Source organism: Diachasma alloeum, unplaced genomic scaffold (genome assembly GCF_001412515.2).
Source record: "Diachasma alloeum isolate Michigan unplaced genomic scaffold, Dall2.0 Dall_scaffold_00300, whole genome shotgun sequence".
Lineage (NCBI taxonomy): Eukaryota > Metazoa > Arthropoda > Insecta > Hymenoptera > Braconidae > Diachasma > Diachasma alloeum.
Window position 1 is genome coordinate 1,821,093 of NW_021680439.1, and position 22,265 is coordinate 1,843,357.

The 22,265-nt window shown below is 39.3% G+C and overlaps 1 protein-coding gene across 1 annotated transcript; it reads left to right on the forward strand.

Annotated features, from left to right (window-relative positions):
- The first annotated feature begins 2,575 nt into the window (after nt 1-2,575).
- Nucleotides 2,576-17,285, forward strand: LOC107039503. Its single transcript, XM_015259146.1, has 3 exons — nt 2,576-12,844; nt 13,793-14,032; nt 15,200-17,285. Exons 1-3 carry the CDS (start codon nt 2,576-2,578, stop codon nt 15,266-15,268), a joined length of 10,578 nt encoding a protein of 3,525 aa, XP_015114632.1. The 3' UTR covers nt 15,269-17,285.
- Nucleotides 17,286-22,265: the final 4,980 nt, after the last annotated feature.

The window sequence follows — 22,265 nt, forward strand, 5'->3', positions numbered from 1 at the left end:
AGACGCAGTGCGGAAAACTAATATTCTACTTATTTTTGCTCCATTTTTCACAAAACCCCCCAAACGAATCTAAACGAATCTAACATTGTGGAGGAACTCATTCCATATCCGAAACTAAAATTCAAAGTAAATAGATGTCCCAATAATTTTTCAAAATTCTTCCAGTCTTGATAGGTAGTCCACTAGTTCTAGAATTATGGCAAATTTTTTTTATATTTTCGGTGCAAACAATCGAGAGCATTAAATCCGGTAAAATTGCGGCAATAGTAATAGCACTACAAAGCAATCGCTGAAGGTTCTTCATTACCCCACAGGAAAAAATTACAGAATTTTTTAATAGCCGCAACTCTATTTATATCAAATACTTCCACCTAATATGTTAAAATAGATTTTACCTCCCAAAAAAATTTTATTCTATACGAAACAATGACCAATTGTTTTTTACTTCGTCTGTCCAATACTCAAACGCAAGAAATTAAATCTTTAATGAAATAATAATCACGATATGATCGCAATCCTGGAATTTATTAGCAAAATATTCTTTTGTAATACTTGCCTGAAGTTCACTTCTTGAGTTGATTTAGCGCGTAAAAAAATTTTCGTGTGAAGCAAAGCTTGCCGCACTCGAAAATCACTTCTGCGCACGGCCTTGGATTTTGCCTACTACGTATACAAAAACAATCATTTCACCCCCACTACCGCCCTGAACAGTCAACTCGGCAGGTTTTGACAAAAAAGTATGTGTTACGCGTGTGTGCGCAAAAGTATTACTTCAATCGCATGTACCAGAATATACTATTGTGTAATACCTGCTTGCAAAATTACCTTTCCGACACATTTTAGTGTGCGGGAAGCACTTGTTTTCCGAACAGGATGCACAAATTCCAAGGTTCGCTTTACGCACTTGAATTGTGAAATCAAATGAATTCAATTCAGTAGTGAAGTGGTCAATCGGTTTAAGTCGACTTAGCTCCCAGTCGAGTTTTTGTTGAATAACTCGGAATTTAGGAAACCGAAATTTTTGTAAGATCTTTTTTCATAGTCTTCACTTTTCTTTGCAAAAAAGATTTCTAGGAAAATTTTGCTAACTCCTTTCGAATTTGAGATATTCATCGAGAACTGGCGCTAGAATTGAATTGACTTAAACCATTTGACCACTTCACTATTGAATTGAAATCACTTGCAATCGGTAAAATTTCATGAAATCATGAAATCGGCAACTCATAGGACCCTTTCGAATACATAAAAGAGAAGGAAACTTTCGACTTATTTGTGTATTCTTCTACATATCTCCATTTACGTTTATTATTTTTATTTTAAAATTCTGGAACTTCAACCAATAACTACTCATATTTATGTGGCCATTGCTCAATATCGCCAGACAATCCCCCCCCCCATGGATACCAAGAAAGGCTTACAAATAGATGAAAAGATATATAAAGAAATTATTAAATTTTCCGATTTCGAAGTCCGTTCATTACTTATCAGAGTGGAGAGTTCAATTCGTTTATGTGAATATGAAATGTACGTTGTTCTCCATTTTATTTAATAAATAGATATTTTATCGAATGAATGAAAAAAAATTGTGTGATTCGTATGACGTATTCATTTTGCTGGTTTCATCCCTGCATTCACCGACTTTGTAACTCTCATGCTTGAGCTTTCTTGCATTAATATGATGCATTTCTATCCCTCAGGGTTCTATTCTCATTCCCTCCTCCTCCACAAAATAGCTGAAATCGAAAATTTTAAATCACTTGAAATCGCCTGAAATCACCAAAAAAATCCCAGGCAATCACATGAAATCAATGGTTCCATGAAATCACGGAAATCTCCCTGAAATCATGTCAAATCAGCAATCAGTGTGTCAATCACTGTGTGCCCTTCGGAAAAAACAGTGGCTTCACTAGTGCCCCAAAGGATGAAATCGGCAGATTTTACAAATTTGTTTGAAATAGTATATTTCGTCATTAGGCCGAAAAAAAAATTTCTGGCGAATATGAGTTTGCAATCCGAGCCGAAGGCGAGGGATTTACATTAAAGAAGGAAATTTATAGAGGGTTCCACATCATTGTGACATCATAGGAAATGATTGGATGGAATTTCGATGAGGTAGGAAGGGGACCGGGATTATTCTCAATATGAATAATCAGAAAATTTTTGTACTGAAAAAAATGGATGGTCTAGATCCGTATTTGAACCCGGGACCTTCCGATTATGCATCGTGTGCTCTCCCAACTAAATTATCCCGAACTCGAAGGCGAGGGCTGCAATCATATGAGCTAGAAAAGTTTTTTTAGACCGTGTGACGAACAATATTTTTCGTCATAACGGCTGCAGGCAGTGAAGCGCTGCTTTACGACCGGAATGACAAAAACTTTTTTTTTTCTCTCAGTATAGTCCTCTCAACCCTGCAAACCGCAAAACTTGCCTGAAAACCTCGAAATTTTCTGTTTAGGCCATGGAGTGTCCTGCGAGACGAATGGCCCCACGTGTGTAATTCTTCTCTCGAGAATCGCCTAAAATCGCCGGAAAAAGTGCGTCACTCTCCCGAAAAACCCGGAAACAATGTACAATGAGCTACAGCGGGAATATGCCAGACTGGCATCAGTATAATCCCCCTCAGCCAGGACGTACAACAGCGACGTCCCAACCTCAGAATGCCACCTCGTCACACCACTTCATCTCCAGTATTAGCCCTTCAGCGCTGGACGGAATAAACCTCTCATCAGCCCAACCACCGTCTCTAAAACACCAGCAAAATGAGGTCAACTACCCTCGCAACTACTCCGCCTCGACTCTCCCAGGTCCCTGTCCCACAAGCACCTCCCTGCCTACCCCAGGGCACATTCCCCCTCTCCCAAACTGCCCGGGGCACTATGGGACCTCCTCCCGACCTTCAATGATAGATCCTCCTTCCTTGCACCCTCCACTCCCTATCCCTGAACCTGAACTGCCTCACAGAACCCCCCAGATGCCCTTCTCCGCCTCCTCCACCCATCCAAACACAAGCTTAACAGTGAACCCCAGCCTCCACACAGGGGGTCTCACCGCTCAGACTTCTCCAGTGGCTCCTCTCTCTCCAGGAAGACAAGCCTTCGCATGCAAGCTCCCCTGCTGCAATCCTGACACCCAAATGGCCTATCAGCACTGGGAAAAGTACAACCACTACCAGAGCAATTCGACCTACCGGGAAAATCTCCAGAGACCAACTTACCCAATGGAGACCCGACGGTACGTCCCAGAAATGAACCTGCGAAAAGACTGCGCGGAGAGTAAAGAGCACCCAGGCACATCCTTTCCAGGGAGCTCATTGGACCATCGACGACCCTACGACTACAAATATCGGAAGGAAATGTCGAGAAATTATTCTTCTGGAATGCACCCCACATATCAAATGCCGAACTACAATTTCCCGAGTGATTGTCAGAAGTGTCCACACTCGGTGAAAGACTACATGAGACGGAGTGGAACGTCTTCGTCGATGAACCAGCAGAATCAACAGATGATGAAGTATCCAGAGCAGCAAATGCCCCAGAAGTACAATTCCAAATTGAATTATCAAAATGGAAGTCATCAGCCTGGAATGCCAGCAACCAGCACAGCGAATCTTCCATCCTCCCTTCAAAATTCTTACTTCAATTCGCCGATATCGAGGGACGTACCCCGAGAGTTTCCCCGGGAGTATCAGGAAGCGAACGCAAGCAACAGGATGCCCCCCGGAAATCCCCCGATGATGCATGGTAGTTACCAAAAGTACCACGTCTACCAGCAGAAAATTGCGATGCAGAGATTCTCCCTGGAGAATCATTTGAGGGGAATATCGAGGGTTCCAGGGTACCAGTCCCACCCGAAGTATCAAGAATGGATGATGAGGTATCGAGAGATATTGAGGCTCCAACAAAATGTTGACTGTCAGAATTTCCTGCAGGAGCCGAAGATCCCTCCGACGAGTCCAAACGCTCCAGTCCCACCGATTAACCTGCAGTTCGATCAAAACGGATGCCTCATCAACTCCTCTTTCGCCCACAGTCATTACCCGGGAATGCATAATCCAGTGAACCCAGCACCCAATGCAGAAACCTCAGAGTCATCACAACAAGCCCCGGGTAACGTGATAAATCCCCTGGAGCAGAACCTCTACAAACACCCAGACCAATCGATGAGCTTGCCACGAGATGAGGCCCTCCATCACCTCCCCAACAACGTACCTGGCCACTATCAAATACCAGAGAATCCGAATGATAACTTCGAGAACATGATCGTCGATGTAGACAGCATAGACCCAACGAGAACGATGACAGCAGGCACCGACACAATGTCAACGACAACAGCCTCGACAGCTGACCTAGCAAATTCCAGAGAATTCACTGACAAACCGCAGTTGGACGTGCGACAGTTTCTCGCTAATTGGGACGAAACGGAGGAGGAGGAGGGGAATGCCAACACACAGGAAGTATCAAATAACTCGAGTTCAGTTATTGCGAGAAATATGAGGGAGGCGAATGCACAGAGTCATAACAGCAAGGTGCCTAGTCTCCGGGAGAGCCAAATACCGATGCAGAATCAGAACCAGAACCAGAATCAGAACCAAAACACGAATGCCAGTCTAAATCGGGGTCAAATGCAGAGTCAGATTCAGAATGAGCACCAAACGACGTTGGACACATCGCCAGTTGCCCCAAATCCCAACACAAACCCGAAGACAGGTGTAATTGGAGCAACTGAGGTGGAGAACATGGCGTCAAATGGATTGAAGACCATCGAAGATTTCACTAGCTCCGGAGCGATAGTCCAGTGCATTCAAACTGACAGCAGTGATATTCCAACGATTCACATTGTCGATCATTTGCCTCAAGACTCGGAATTAGCAACAATTCAGACTGTCTACGGTGACGTGACGTCTTTGAGTATCGAACAGATAGCATCAGCCCCAATGGAGATCATCAACGACAATCAGGAGGCTGAGGAAACGATCACTCTATTTGGCCAAGACACCGGGGTGTGCTCAAAAGAGCCAGTGTGCTCCAACGAAGAGCCTAAGGAAGCTTCAGCTGCTATCGAACAGGTGGGCTCGATGGAGCCTTCACCCTCCTTGAGGAGTCCTGTCAATTTGACGACTAATAATGTGAGTAATAACAGTGGGAGTAGCCCTATGGAGACTCAGCAAGATCCTCCACCACCTCAGGACACTGATGAAGCCCCTCAGAAGAGTCAAACAAGTGCGGCAACTCCTTTATCAACATCTTTAACAACTTCCCTAGCAAGTTCATTGAGGAAACAACACAGTTTTGCGAGTGAGGAGTCTCACAATCCGGACGACATCAGTCTCCCAGATCTACCAATGTCCGAGTGCACTCCAATATCAACTACCCTGAATACTCCGATACATTCAGACAGTGAAGAGTCTTCTGGGCACGTGGAGAACCTCTCAATATCCACGAATCCTATAGAGATAATTCAAAATTCTCCAATAATAAGCTTCACCCATTCCCCCTTGAAAACTGATCCCTACAGTAATCTTGAGACTAACAGATTATCAGAAAAACGTCCACACGATTCTCTGGGCTTTGATTTCGGTGGTAATTCGAGTAACAAACCGGCGGAGATCGAGAGCTTCGAGATTGCCAGAAGATCGTCATCAGAATCTCGTCCATCATCTTCGAAGAGTCCAGAGAAGAGTGACGATCACCTAAAAGTGCCTTCGTTGAATGACCCTGACAAGTCTGATAAGGATCAGGAATTTTATCCATCGTCTGATCCTGTAATGGGAATGAACAAAACAAAAAAGAATTCAACCGAGATAACAGACTCATCTAACGATATTACCCAAGTTGGTGAGTGTTCAGTGGCTTCATTAAATAATAATGCAGCGCCAGGTACTCCAGTCAGTCGTATTTTATCAACTGATGAGATCGACACTGGCAAATGTCCATCAATTATTGATACCGAGGACTTTCAGCCTACGGATGACCTCGATAAACTGTGCAATATATCACTGGATAGCTCCTGCATGATGCCATTAATACCGGAGGACTCTCAGGGGCCCAGACTGTCAGCTGTTACGATCGATGGTCTCACAAACGTTCTGCCAATTACTAATTTGGATGAACTTGACTCGTCTGACGACGAGGATAAGGATAATAATGAATGGGTGGAGGTTGGGTCAATGGACGGCTGTGCAGAACCCAACAGTGCTAATGATATGATAATCATGCCAAATGAAAATCCAAGTATTGAAGTTACGTTACGAGAGACTGAGCACGTGAGTGAGGATAAACAAGGAAAGAGTAAACCTGAAAAGACTAAATACATTCGTTCGATATTTGACACCTCTGAGGATTCGCAGAGCACTGGGTTCGATGGTTTTATGAGGAGGCGGGAGGAGAGAAACACCAAAGATGTTTTGAACGCATTAACTGAATACAGAAGAGACAGACTAAATATTCTGGAGAATGTAAATAACACTAAAAATCAAATGACCAGCGAAATTGTGTTTGCCGAGCCTCAGGCTGATAATCAGCGTGTTGACTCATCAATTATCAGACGGAGATCCTTCGAAGAACCACCAAGAGAGACGCAAAAAGAGTCAACCACCGATAAAGACCAAATAATTCGAAAGAACGAGTCTTTGAACATCGACGTCTGCAAAATAACGCAGAGTTTTCGGAGAACCCACAAGGATACGGGTGTTGAAATCCACGTGGCGAACATAAATGTTGAAAAACTGTGCAGCTCCACTAGTGAACAAGTGGATGCTATTGAAATAAAGATAAACGTATCGAGGCACGACAAGAAACGTCGATTCAAGGGCCTAGAAAAATCGGAGGAAAGAGTGAATGAAATAAAGAAAAGTTATTCTACAAAATTTGAAAATGGAAATTATCGGCCTCAAAAGATATTTCCTCGCCGAAGAATATCGAATCCTGAAGCGACAGTACCGAAAACATCAAGCAAACATGTTCGAAGGAGGCACAGTGGGGGCCACTATCGATCCCACCGAAAATCTACTGAAGAGAGAAACCTAGAGAGAAGTCGATTGGAGTGCCTTCCAAAGCTCCAGCCTCTTCCAAAATCGTTGAACAAATCGGAAACGAGTGAGATGAGTTTCTCGGAGGGTCCAGTCTCCTCCTACGACGACTCTCAGATCTCCACAGGGATCTCTGTGCCCACAGAAGCCCCAAACACCTGCGACAGTCAATGTACGGAGGAAGAAAGTCCTTTTGGAGACATGGAAATGTCGAAGTCGAGAAACCCAAGTCGAAGAGCTTCATTAGACTACGAGAGCTTCGCCCCAGAGTTCGATGAGCTGGAGAACATGGCCTCGAGGTCATCCCAGTCAAGACTGCCTGAAGCCTCTCTACTGACACCTCTCGTAACCCCGGGACCATCAAACACATCCCAAACCGACGACCTCTGGTCCAAAATGAATTTCTCCATCGACACATCAGCCATGGACTTTGATAACTTCGACGTGGCTCCCAACGATAATGTCAATAACTTCCCTATTGAGGACAGAACCTCCTCGTCATTGACAGAAGATCGTGCCTTGAGTAGAAGATTAGAAGAGTGTGAGAAATTCAGGAATCCTTACTCGAAAACTCCTGGTAACGAGTCTCCAGAGGTGAACCTCAATGCAGTTCCCATTTACACAACCAAAGATGGTAAAATAAAATACAGCCCTAATCCCAGGTACACATACAGGGTTCTGATAATGGAGGGGAGACAACGAGAGGGATTACCTCGTGATTTTTTACGAGATAATCCTTTCAGTGAAAAAGAAACGAAAGATCATCAGGGAAAAGGATTGCAAAAACGAAAGCATGAGTCACCGAATAAGGAAGAACGAAGGAAATACTGTAGTGAGTACAGTGCAGTGAGATTGAAACAGTCATTATCAAGGAGAAAATTAGATGATTCCTCCTGGAGGACCAATAGATCGAGTAAATACGACAGATGGAGAGAACGACCTCCAGAACTGGAGAGCGATGAAGTCTCGATTGAATCCAGTAAGTCAGAATCTCATAATATTTTTTTAGGGAGGAAACCGGAGGGATTGAACACTGGAGAGGATTTGACTGGTACCTCGAAGAGAAAGAGTAGTTCAAACTCTGATGGTGAGCGAGGAGTCGAATGTCTAATGGTTGGTTCGATAAACAATCTCTCGGTTGTGAGCCAGGACTCGAGAACTGAGGTGATATTAAACAGTGCGAAGTGTGTTGAAACTAGTATATTCAATGGAGACGAATTGGAATTGTTTTCGAGGAATGAAACACCTGAGAAGGTGGATGGAGACCAGAGTGCAGTGGAAGAACCAAAAGACACACCATTGAACAATTTTGAGGAAATTGTTGAGGATAAAATAATGGATATTGAGAAGAAGAGGAGTGATCTGGTACCTGAATTGAGTGATGAGGAGAGCAAGGACCCCAAGGATGTGATTGAATTTTTTAAACCACCTTCTAGTGTTGATATCGAGCAAGATTCTCAAGCTATTTTAACCGACAGTGGCCTTGAATCATCCACGACGTACACTGAGGGTACTAAAGAGCCTAAACGATTGTCAATATGGCAACGAGAGATGATTTCAAATTCCGAGAGGAATTCAATAGTTAGAAGATTCGATAAACATCCGGAAATCATCTCTGAGACCAAAAATTTAGAGTCCGAAGGCGATAAGAAAGAGAATATAGAGGAGAATATAATAGATATAAGAGAAGAGTCCAAAGATGAAGACAAAGATGAAGTTGAAGAAATTATCAATGACAGAATGGAGGAAACAATTCAGAGGGATGAGGAAATTGTTGAAAAAATTAGCGAGGTTCCAGAATGTGATCTTTCTCGCCCGGAAAATCGTGAAGAAGTTGAAGAACCAAAAATCCCCGACATAAGGAATCTAGAGGCGTTATTCCCAAGGAATTGCCAGAATAATTTTGAAAGTAATATTCTTAAAGGTTTGGACTTGGCTTTTCCAAGTCGACGAATTGCGAAGCTCGAGAAACCAAAAATTAGCATCGAGATTGTAAGAGAAGAGTCAACAATTAATGAGGAAAGTGCGTCCAAGCCTGTGAGAATATTCGAGGGACATTCGTCAAGCATCTCTTCAAGTAGAAAATCCGAAGTGCCTTCTAGGAGAGCGTCGAGCGACGAAATGAACAGCTTTAGAGAGAAAATTCCCTCTTTCAAGTCGAAATTCGAGTTTTTACCATTGAATAGATTATTCTGCGACTTCAGACCGATCGAAAAAAATGATAACATCCCAGAGGAGCGGCAGAACGTCGAAATGAGAGAAGAAGAACAAAAACCACAAGACAAAACGTCAACGAGAATCATTGGGGATTCCCAGACAACTGCGCATCGATTTGAAAAGCCAGAAGTGCCTCCAATAAATCCAGTCAAACTCTCCGCAGTTCCAGCGCACAAAATCACCCAAGTGGATACACCTGAGATCTCTACAGAGTCAGAAGTCTCGACTTTCGAGGAGACTCTCAGCTCCACTCAATTCGGAAGCGAATACGCAGCGTCTAAACAGGACGAGGGCAGCAGCACTGGAGTAAACTTTCTGTCAACTTCGAGTCAAGAAGCTATTGATGCCACTGACCTTAAGGAGGTGCGGAAGAACCTCGCGTTATGTGCCTTGGACGACAAATCAGAGACAATCGTAAATTCAATGAGAAGTCCTCAAAATAAAAACGACGCGCGAGAGAAAATTTTAACATTCTCTGGACGAAATTCTTCGGAGAGCGAGGACGATTCAAATGCTCAGGACGGATCACCAATCGGAAAAAACTTCGAAGAAGAAGAATCGAGACACGATAAAAATCAGGATAACGTGCTGAATTTTTCGGGGAAGATTCAGAGTCCACAGGCTCCGTCAGAGTCGCATACCTCTTCCCCCGCTCGGGTAGAGTTACCTGAAGAAACAGAAGAAGCCAGTAAAGTTTTGAACTTCTCCGGAAAAATACCGAGTCCCAAAAATTCAGAGGATTTCTCCCCAAAGTCTGATCATAAATTAGAGCCAAGCTCAAACAAAAATGAAGAAATCGAGAATCTAACATTCGCGGGGAGAATTCAAAGTGAGAGTCCTCCAAAGAGCCCAACGACCTTCGACAAGATCCCAAAGTTCATCATAAAAAAGACTGACTGCTCATCGAGATCCTCCTCGATCTCCCAGATATTTCCCTCTGACATATCAGCCCAGCGGAGTTTCGACAATTGTGCGTCGTCCTCCCACAGGCTATCACACCCAAAGATACCAAAGATGATAATAAGAAACGTGAGATCTCGCCCTGGTACTCCAACGATAGAGGAAAACGCTGTGGAACTGTCTTTCCCGAAGACCAATGAGTCTGAAAATCAGAAGATCTTCGAAGTGAAAATCAAACTCGATGATAAATCCTCCAAGATCGACACAGACACCCCCATCCGCAAATCCCTGGGTATAATCGAGTGCAAAGTCCCAAGGATGAAGATCAAACTCGAGGACAAACACTCCAAAATGACTTTCGAGCACGCCTCGATGGAACTATCAGGAAACGACTCAGAATCCTTCACCAACGTTCCGAAATTAAAAATCAGAAAGATAAGAAAATCATCTCCCCCTCGCGATAAGAAAATCACAGTATCATCAAAAGATAAACTCGACAGTCGTTCCACCAAGCCCATGACTCTCACAGAATCGAGTGTATCAATGAAAACGTCTCCCCGTTCTTCTGAAATTTCCGAAAAACTCCTGGACAAAATTCCGAAACTGAAAATAAAGAAGCACGAGTCGAGGAAGTCCTCCCCATCCCCAGAACCCTCGAGGAGAAAACGTCCAAGAAGTCCAGTGGAGTCATCGTCAAAACGTTCAAAGAAATCCTCGAATCGTCATTACTCTGCAGAGCCTCGAGATCCCGGACCCTCCCCCATTGACCTTGAAACAACGACCAACTCCACCACAGGTCTCTCCGAGAAGATCCCCAAGGTGATAATCAAACGAGCCTCATCCACGTCAGAGTTCAAGTGCGAACTGAGTAAAGATGGAGCTGAGGGGATTATCAGGAACTCCAGATGGCAGCCAGAGGTAAAATTGGAGCGCTTCAAGGTCTTGGATTCAATAGCCAAAGAGCAGGGAAGTGTACATCTACCTGTTCACATATTGGAGGAAGTAACGAGATCGTTGGAAGCTGACGAGCGCTCGAGGAACTTGAGGAAATTCAAAAGAACGTCTTCTGTTCCCTCTAGAAGAGGTGACGAGTCTGACAGGTCTTCCAGCAGGGGCAGAAGACGATACTCTGACCCGGAAAAGCAGCAGTGTTGTCACGTCAATGACTCTGACAGTGAGTCAGATCTTCCAAGGGTAGCTCGAAGAGGCTTCACGAGACGCCTCCAAGACCTCTCAAGTCGAGAAGAAAGCCTAGACACTAGATCCGAATTTTTGGCGTTAATCTCGGCGATAAAAAAGTCACCTCAGAAAGAAGAAACTCGGCGACCAATCGTGGATCGTGAAGAGGTCACCAGAAGTGAGATGGAGTACCCCAGAATCAGTTCTAGTCACAGACCTTTGAAGAGCAGCCCCCAGAAGCCAGTGACACCGTTAGCAACAGCAGAAAGTGTCATTGATGCTGCTGCAGACACAAAAAGCTCGGAGGATCAATCTGTTATCAAACTCGAGTCTTCTGACGAAAGTCAAACGACTATAGAGATGCTTCCAGCGTCCTCAGACATCTCCCAGCCAGAGTCTGAGGTTCCAACGCCTCTCGAAGGTGAGAGGAGAATAGCAAACGGTGACATGGCGAGGTTGTACTCATCCGACGCAATTCCAACACAATTTGAACTCGAACTGGAGATCGTTGACAACTCTTCAGGGTCTATGGAGATTCCCGTCCCTGGAGTCCAGTCATCACCGTCCAAGGGGCACGACAAATACTGGAATTATCAACAGGAGTGTTCGCCACCTGATGTTCCTGGACCGAGTTTTCTCGACAACAATCATAAAAATGGATCAGAACACGTTCACAGCGAAGCTCAGAGCATTTGCTCCTCCGATTCGCTGGTGAAGGATGTTCTTGCTGCCAAGGAAACCTTGAAGAGGTACTTAGCATCGTCCAAACAGGTGCCTAGTCCTGCTCCGAGGATGAAGACTGCTGCTGAGAAAAAGCAGTTCTCTGTTTTGGAGTTTCCAGGGCTTTCAGGGAAGGAGGAACGAGTTAAGGGCGAGGAGGAGAGGAGGGTCTTCCAGAAGAGTGTGGGGACGTCTAGGGATGCTTCTAGGGTGGAGGTGTCGAGGTCTAGGGAGAGGGAGAGATCAAAAAACAATAGGAGTTCCGCGTCTTCAGAGAAGAAGGAGCATGCGGGGCGGAGGGAGGATTTGAAGGTTTCTGATAAGGAAAAAAGGCATAAGTCTAGTCGTGATTGTACAAAAGAGTTGAAGAGGGAGAGAAGTCACAGTGGATCGAGCGAGTCGAGCGCCAAGAGGATGAGGCCGCCTTCCACCTCGGGATCGTCGAGAAGAGAGTCCACTAGCAAGGCTGAGAGGGTGCGGACGAGTGATGGAGTGAGCAGGAGCCATAAGAGGGAGAACTCGTCGAGATCTCATGAGGAGGGAAGGAGGGACACCAAGAGGATCAGTGAGGCGATGCCGGTGTTGGTGCCCGAGGGGGGCATTGTTATTGAACCGAGCCTGAGGGAGACGTCCAGGTCTCCACCTGTCATCACGAAGCAGGAGAGCAGTGAACTGAACCCAGAAAGCCCGAAGAAAGTGGAGGAGGGTGTCAGGGAAAAGATTAGGGAGATTATCGAACAGGAGAGCGAGGGGATGACGTTTGCTGATATTGTTACCAAGATGGCTTATCATGAAAAGGTAAGTTGGAGGGAGATGTCAGATGTTTAATGGATTGATTAGTTGGTTTGTGATTGTTGAGGTGGTTATTTCAATCGGTGGACAACCGAATTCATTAAGGGGAGACTACTATGAGTTTTAAAAGTCGTGGGCGATTGGAGTGAGATTTCTCATACATTGAAGATCGATTATATATGTCTAAAAATGAATAATTAGTGCAAAACAATTAATTGTTTATTGTTCATTTGCTCCGCATATGCTTAAAATGTTGAAAATAGTCGAGGGCCTCCAATTTTTCAGCTACAGAAAAAATAAAGAAGCACGTTTCTTTTTTCTTCAAAATTTTCGAAAAATTGTGTGCAATAATAGTAAAGAGTCCTCCAAAGAGCCCAACGACCTTCGACAAGATTCCAAAGTTCATAATAAAGAAGACTGACTGCTCATCAACAGCCAGCACTGCTTGTGTGTAAAAAAATAAAGAGGCACGTTTCTTTTTTTTTCAAAATTTTCGAAAAATTGTGTGCAATAATAATTACGAATTAGTTTTTTGAAATTGGACTCGTACACAGATAATTCCGGTTTCGTTAAAATAAAAATTTGCGTCATTCATGTAAAATAGACAGAAAAATAAGTTTTAAAATATTTAAAATGTACTCTCGATTCCTTCAGAAACATTTTTTGGGCTATTTTACATGAATGGTGCAACTTTTTATTAAAAAAATAACGAAATTAACTGTGTAGGAGTTGAATTTCAAAAAAATAATTCGTAATTGTCATTACATACAATTTTTCAAAATTTTTGAAAAAAAGAAAATTCTGTAACTCAAAAATTGGAGGCCCTGAAATCGTACATTCGTAGAAGGTGAGAATTCAATACATGGCTGAAATAATGTGTTGTGAAATCCTTTCGTTTTTGTCATCTATTAGTTCTTTATTTTCCAGATAATTAATTTCCCTTCGATGTTTTAGGCAACAATAAAACACAAAAGATACTGCATACTTTGTGAAAGATGGTTCCCAACAACAGCAAGGCACCGAAGGCATTTAAGTGGATACCAGCATCGTCATACAGAGCTCACTCAACGCAGAACCGTCCATGCACTATTTATGCTGTTCACTGGAAAGCCATGTCCAAGATTACTGCCCGCTAGTATCGTTAGAACTGACTGTGCACCTGGAGAGGCAACGCCACTTCAAATCGCCGTTCAGGTAAATTGGCATTCTCTCTTAATGTCCGGAGTAAAGTTGCGAAACCCAATGGATCTATTCATCTTATTGCCTTAATTATCGAATTATCTCAACTGTAAAAATATTTTTTGAGAATTCCTGTTCAAGTTTTTCATTATCAGAGTTATGAATAAAAAATGAAGCTATATATATATTTTTCTTCATTTGGTAATTATATCAGAAGCCATTGGGTGTCTTTTAAATTTATTGTACATTATAGGAAAAATTTTAATGGACATTTTTGTGCGGAGACACTCATTGAGATAATTGAATAATTAACGACAATGACACATTCAACCTGATAGGTTTCAACACGTCATTATAGATTCATTACGTCATTACAAATTAACGATAGCCCAACACGTCATTTTTTTCCTCAAACTCCAGAATTAACAGCATTACCAGACATTTTGCAATGATTTAAACGTAACTATAATTTTAACTATTTGAAGTCTGAATATGGCCTTGTATATTGAACTGTTAGAGAACATTTAAAAAAGGGGAAGCATTGATAATGAAAGAACGCCGTCGTTAAGAATTCACAACTTTTCTCACAAATGACTGATAACCAATAAACTTTTATCGCAGAGATTTTTTCTTCTTCAAGTCCCTAGTTCCAATTTGTTCGAAGTTCAGTTAAGGTTATTTATCTCTCCCGAGAATGGAATTTATTTTAAGTTCGAGGAAAATCCATCTCACTCCTATAGGCTGTATTTCCAAATCTAGAATTCACCTACTGGAAAAATTAAAAAAATAGGAATAAAATTAGAGGGTAAGTGAATTTCGGGCTGGTGAATTAAAATTTTTATCGACAAGAACTAGATAACTGTGTTCATCGTACAAAAATCCGAGTGCTTGCGCTGTTGGATAAATATCCTTAATCCATATTCATAATGTCACAAGGGAATTACTACCACAAGAAATAATGAGGTTTCCCAAAGTTGAAACTTCTATAATTTATTCACGCGAAGGGAAGATTTGAAAACCAACTATTATGTAACAAAATCTGATTGAAAAATTAGATACTTGAAAACCTCAATATTTTTGGTGTAGGGTATACAAACCTGCGAATGCCACTCGGATTACCTGAAAAAAAATCGAAACAGATGAAAATTAATGCAATAAATTTTTGTTTTCTTCTCCCAACAGGACGTAGCAATAAGTCTGGAAAAGGGCGCTGTAGACAAGACGAAAAAATTAAATGAGGAGGATAAATGAATAAAATGTAAGTAGAGAATACAAATACAACTGGGGTCGGTGATTTTAGTTGACTAGCCAAAGATATTAGGAAATGAAATCAATTTAAAACGGGAATACAGGTTTTTCCAATGTAAGAAAATTATAAAAAGTGAAACAAAGTGAAAACGACAAAAAAAGAATATATATTAATTGTACAAAATGAAATGTTACGTGGGCGTTCGTGGGACTGTGCTCGACGAGTCTTATTAAACACATTATATTCTACAATGGATATATATATATTATATATACATATTACAATTTATATTTATTACGGTGATTTCCGAACGGACTCACTGGATATATTATACGCATACACGCAGGTATGCACGGGTTATACACGTGTTTTTAAGTAAATATTATGAATTATTAGTTGATCAATGATCACTGGGACAATTCGTGAGCCATGAAAGGGACACGTTTCTAAAATCATTATTCACCATTTCTTACCTTTTTATTTGAGATAAGGGCGAAAAATCACCTCGACACGAAGTTTTTAATACAGTTTAGTCTTTCTGAAGGAATGTTTAAGCACATTCTTCGTTTTTAATAAGCACGAGTGCCTTAATCATTTGAAACAGTATTTCCTCATGATTTAAAAGACATGAACCAGAAATTGTTCACAAGATTATTTTTCAAAAAATAATCTATAAATTAAAAATTTGACTTTGAGCACTTAATGCATTCCCATTATTGTGAAAGACTTTTTCAAATTATAAATGTGAATCTCCACGCAAAATTGAGGTTTTAATTAAACATGGAGTTATTGTGAGAAAATTAAGACTAGCTATTAACAAGTACAAAGTTGACCACCAGATTTTTTTTTAGTGTAAATTTTCAATTTTCTGGAAAAATTGGTTTTAATGATACATCACGTGGAAAATTGATATTTTTGCATACACGTTCGCTTTGTAATGAATATATTCCTCTTGAGAATGGATAATAATGCCTAAAAACGTAAACCAATGTGACCTTATAGAGAAAAATAATATTGTCATAATAATAAACATATATAAAAATTCTATATTTCAAGATTGAAACTATTTTTGATGGCTATCGGTTTGCCAAATGCTAGTGTCGAATTGAGATGCTCCAATTAAAGATTTACTCTTTGAATGAAACAAATATAATTCAGGGGTGAAGTGGTGAGAACAGAATATGTGAAATAAATCTGGAAAAAGACAAATTAACAAAATTGGGAAAATTCATCATAGCACCCTTTTTTAGATTTTACTGTCTGCGGATAGGCTTCTTGATATTTTTTCGGATCTTCTCATCTTCTGTTCTTTCCCACTTCACTACGAAATGAGGAGAAAAATAAAAAATCTGTAATTGTGCATTTACATATTAAACCAAAACAGAGTGAGAAAAATCTAAAAAATCTATATTCATTGATTAAATAAACACACACAACACTGGTTTCACTAGGGACTAGAGGGATTTTGGGAATTCAATGATTAGATGTGTTAACTAACGGTTGTTGTGCGTTCGATGTGCCTAAATTAGCAAAAAAGGAAAAGGAAAATTTATAAATAGTAATATATATTGAGAAGATGATTAATATATTATAAATATATATTTGTACACATGTACAAAAAAACATTATGTACGGTTTGAGTGATGACCGTATCAGAACTGTTATCGTGATTCGTACGTGCCGTATGCCCTAAATATAACAGGATTTTATTGATCAAATGATTGAATTAAATAAACATATGGGGGAAATAATTCAGCAGAGAAATGGTGAAACGTAACAGAACGAGTAAATTTTTCATGTCTCGTTAAATATCAAGTTGACAGAACGAACGTTTTCGGACTGTCAGGTAATTATTAATAATAATTATTAATAATGAAATTTCGATTGGTTGTACATCATTCTGAAAATATGCGGTTTTATCAGAAAATATCAAAAGATATGAGGTATTCATATTCCGTGCCAAATGAGTCAACGGCTGACCCTCACCCTCTTGGAAATTGATCTCGATTTTTTCTGCGATTGGGGGCTGGAAAAACTATCTCTCAATTTTTTTTAGATTTTTTCGACAGCCCATTTGGAAGATATGATTTTTTCTTTGTTTTCCCGTTTTCTTTTAATAACTCATGTTCTATTCATCCGATTTTTATTTGTGATAAGTCAAAATATTAGATTTTCTATCATCTATAAGAATATTTTTAGTAATTTTGTTTTCAATCGCTAGGTGTTTACAATACCGTCTTTTCAAAAAAAAATTTAAAAACCTAATTTTTAAAAATTATGTCACGGTTTATTTTTCTCGTTTTTTTTCTCGTTTTTTTTCAGTAACTCTTGTAATCAAAACAAGTATTTTGAGCCGTCATACAAGTTGGATTTCGTCCTAGATCTATTTTATTTTCAATTTTTTCTTCTCGCAACTCCATGAATTTGGTCACAATACCCCGAAATAGTGTTGATTCACTTTGATCATAAACCGTACGAAGTGAATTAAAATGTATACTTATATATTACATTTTTTTTTTATACAAAAACGAAGTCGTTGGGGGTGTTGTGACCAAATTCGCGAAAATTCGAGAAGAAAAAATTAAAAATAGAAAAGATTTAGGACGATACCCAACTTGTATGATGGCTCAAAATATTTGTTTTGATTATAAGAGTTACTGAAAAAAAACGAGAAAAATAAAAGGTGACGTAATTTTGAAAATTCAAAGTTCTCAAAAATTATTTTTTGCATTTTCGGTACTATCAACACCTAGGGATTGAAAAAAAAATACCCAAAATCTTCTTATAGATGGTAGAAAATGGAAAATTTTAACGCGTCATAAATAAAAATCGGCTGAATAGAACCCGAGTTGTGGAAAAATACCAAAAAACAAAGGAAAAATCATATCTCCCAAAATGAACTGTCGAAAAAATCTGAAAAAATTTAGAAATAGTTTTTCTAGCCCCCCACTCGTAGAAAAAATCGAGATCAATTTCCAAAAGGGCGAGGGCAGTCGTTGACTCATTTGACATGGAATACCTTATATACATCTACCTTTGAGTCTACCCATAGCCGAAAAATCTGATTCTAACTTCGGGGGATAAAATAAAGAGCCCTTACCCATGTGCTTACCATTCCGCATGTGGCCACGACTTCTTTATTTTACCTCCCTAGGTGTAAAATATACGCAAATGTTCCGCGGTTGAGGGTAACTTTCTCCTAATTTTCTCACCTTTAAGATAAACGATAATTAACCGAAATTCTTCATCACCTTATTACGTCTTGCCACTTCTGTATTGAATTAAAAGCTACCTTTTTTCGAAGTTACCTTGTTGGTTGAATCTTTGTGATAGATGATTGCTGATGCTCTCCGGAGGTCCCAACCCTAGCGAATGAACACCTTGAATCCCAATTCTGCCCTGAACTCATTTCTAATCCAAAGAACCATTTTATAGTCATAAATACATTAGTGTATCGATAAAATGAGAGGAGTCAATTTTACATTAATTACAATTTTTAAGTAGTAAAATATTGGTGGGAGATATTTCTGGAGTTTTTCAGTCTACAAGACCGGTAAGGAGAATTTTGCAAAGCGTAAACCGTCGCATTTTTTTCTCAATTTTTATAACTTAGAAACAAAGGTGTCGATTGAGCTGAGTCTAAGCACATCACAAAGGGGAGAAATTGTACTTTCCATGAAAATAAAAACTTATCCCATTTTGAAAAAGTGTTCAGTTTGCCCCACTCGCCCTTATTTAACATAATTTATCTATTAGATTGAGAGATGCTTCATGAACAGAAAAACAAAGTGAATTATCAAATCAAAAAAGTTGAAGACATGCTCGACCTTGAAAAACATTAAATTTTTTTTTCCATCTTTCAAAAAAAATTCGTGTTCATTCACTGGTGTTTCCCCCTCATTCTCACATGTAATTATGTTCTTCACATATCCTACGATTGATTCGTTAGAGTTTCAACAAAATTGAAAAAACCACTGAAACACGGGAAGTAATAAAGAAGACATGAACATAATTACATATTTATCTGTACATTTGTACCTAGTTAAAATAGTCCCTTTGCATGATTCAGTATTCAAACGAAAAAAGGTAATAGGTGTGTTGATTATCGCTGTTTCCTGTTAAATAATTTGTATTTATATGTTGATCTTATAGACACGAAAGAAAAAAAAAGAACGAAATAATGTTTATTTGATTAAAACACTGCTCAGAGTTTTTCTATCTGGATCTAGACGTTATTTCAAGTGTGACAGTGTAATTCAAATTACTTATCCTAAAATATCAAATGTTTGAGTGAACTGTTGCAAACACGTTTGTGAGTGGAAAAGATTATCAATCTCAAGAAAGAATTACAAACAAGTTTAAAATTGAATTTCTATTCGATCTCCTTTTTTCATGTTATTACTGCATATTTTTAGTTTAACAAGACATATGATGTTACCAATTCAACGATTGTTTTATTCAGTAAAGAAAATGGAATGAGTGGTATAATAATTGTTAGATGGCGCTAAGTGAAATGTTTATTAGAGAATGAATTTTATGAAAGCAGTAAACAGAATTATCTAACGTACTTATAAATTGCATTGAAGTAATTTTTTCAAATCATCAACAAAATTTAAAATAATGTTGGACAGAATCTAATGGTTATCAATGATAAATAATTGGAGGAAAATTGCATCACTCCGTGACTGCCTCAAAAAAATCAAGAAATCAGAAAAACCGAATTTATTATGTATGCAAGGTCATCGTTAAGTTTTACTTTTCTCATTACACTCATCATGAATATTCAAGGAATGAAGATCATCTGTCCTTAGAAAAAGGGGAGAATATCGCTAACAACTAGGAAGCTTCAAATATTTAAATAATTCAGAAGTCTAAAATTTGAACACTTTTTTCAGGGACTGAGTGGTGAATTTTTATTCCTGAATTATTACAAATATGAATTATTAATATTATTCATTATTCTGGTGCATAAGATCTATCGTTATTTGTTACTTTCTAATGTACAATTTTTTGATGAAAAAACCGTTGTCGATAATTAATTAGGGAATTTGGTTTTTATTATTAGTTCTATTTCAACTGTTTTATGTTCATGTTACGAGGGCGTTGTATGTGCATTTTTTGAAATATTAATTAATTGTATGTAATTTTACAATAACGGCATAATTGCAATATCAGGTGAAGACCTATTCAGTCCGACGATTATAAGTAATGGAAAAAGTAGGAAATATATATATTTTACACATTTTAGTCGAATTATCAGGGTATAGGAAATCCGCTGGACGATATCCAGAAAATGAAAGACGTCAAGTACTGTAATCATTCTCATCACATTCCTCATTCGTGGTTGAACGCTGTAAAAATCGCGAAAATCATTTTAATCTTTTTCATTGATATTTTGAAGGGAAAAAAAACAATGACCAAAGTTTTTTTTAACAATCTCGAATTAACAACGTCTTCTTCATTAATGTTTTGAAGCGACGATATTATATTCTATTCTGCATCTACGTTTTACTATTTTTATTATAATTGTAAACATTGAAATTGTACAGAAATGATGAGAAAATATTCTCGTAATGATGAATGATTTTTATTTCGTAGCCCCTTTAATGAAAAAAATGAAAAAAATGTGTTTTTGTGTGTTGAAAAAAATGGGGTGACGATGATTGAATTTGTCTTATGTGTGTGATGAATAAGACTTGTTTTTTGTTGACGTCAGCCTGTTGCACTATTATGAATAAAACAGCTCTATGCAAAAATTACGAATTGTTGTTTCTTTTCTTCTCCATAGCTATTCATCACGAAAGGGAACGCAATAATTCTTAGGAATCAATACGCAATTCCCCAGACGATTAGATCGATCGAAAAGTGAGTGGTGTTTTTCTGTAGTTCTCGAAAATGTTTGCGGAAATATTATTCAATTAATTTTCTACGGATTACTGCTGAATAACTCTGGGACACATAGGTGTACAATATGATTTCAGAAAGCTCTCTTCAAAGCTCATAAAATTCACTATAAAGAACTCGTCCAATTTACTTGGCCTAATTTTCTCAAGTTTTCACTTGTGCCCATAATTTAATAAAAATTATTCTGCATAAATGTATCAAGCTACTAAGTTCAGAGGAAGACTCTAAGAAGTCTCTTTCTTTGTTTTTTCACTGAATCACTGTCATTGTCATGCGTTCAAGTTTTTTCCCTCAATCACTCTCATCGCTATGCGTCGTGCATGCTAAACTGCTGTGAATAACGTATAATTTTTTATTATCTCATTCAAATAACTCTATCTCGACTGAATATTGTGCACATTTATCTATTGGAAAATTCCCACACTTAATTGTGTAAGTCTGCTTCTGACATGCTATCATATTTTACATAGTTTCAAAGCTTGTAATTAATTTTCTGGTTGCCCTTTGAGGAAGCTCATTCACCCCAGGGCATAATCAGAAAGCTTTCATAGCATATAATATGGCAGATATTTACGCCCCTTTCACCAAACAGGAATTTCAGAAATGATCACCCCAGAAGGTTTGATATCTCAAATGAAATACCAAATGCACCAACAGCGAATAATCCCTTTTATTTACTATTCATACATTAGTTATCAGAGAACGTAACGGAACCCATCATCAGCATTCTCTTCCTCTTCCTCATTCTCATCCTCCTGTGCTACTGAATCTTCATCAACCTCAATACTCTCTACCTCTTCTACCTTATCAACACACATGTTCCAGCACAGGAGTAGAGGATCCAGAGAATCCTCTAACTTATCTCCGTTCCTAATTCTCTCAAACAAGTAGCTCCGCTCAGGTCCAATGAAATGTTCAATGATCTTTTTAGCAGATTTGTAGTCCCCCATCATGATCAGCGACTCCAGAAAGTGGGCCTTTTTCATGCGGACGTCCACAAAATTCAAATTTCAATGTCAAAATAGCCCTTTCACCAAACCTTCAGAAATGATCATCCTTGGAAAGTTTGATATCTCAAATGAAACACCAAATGCG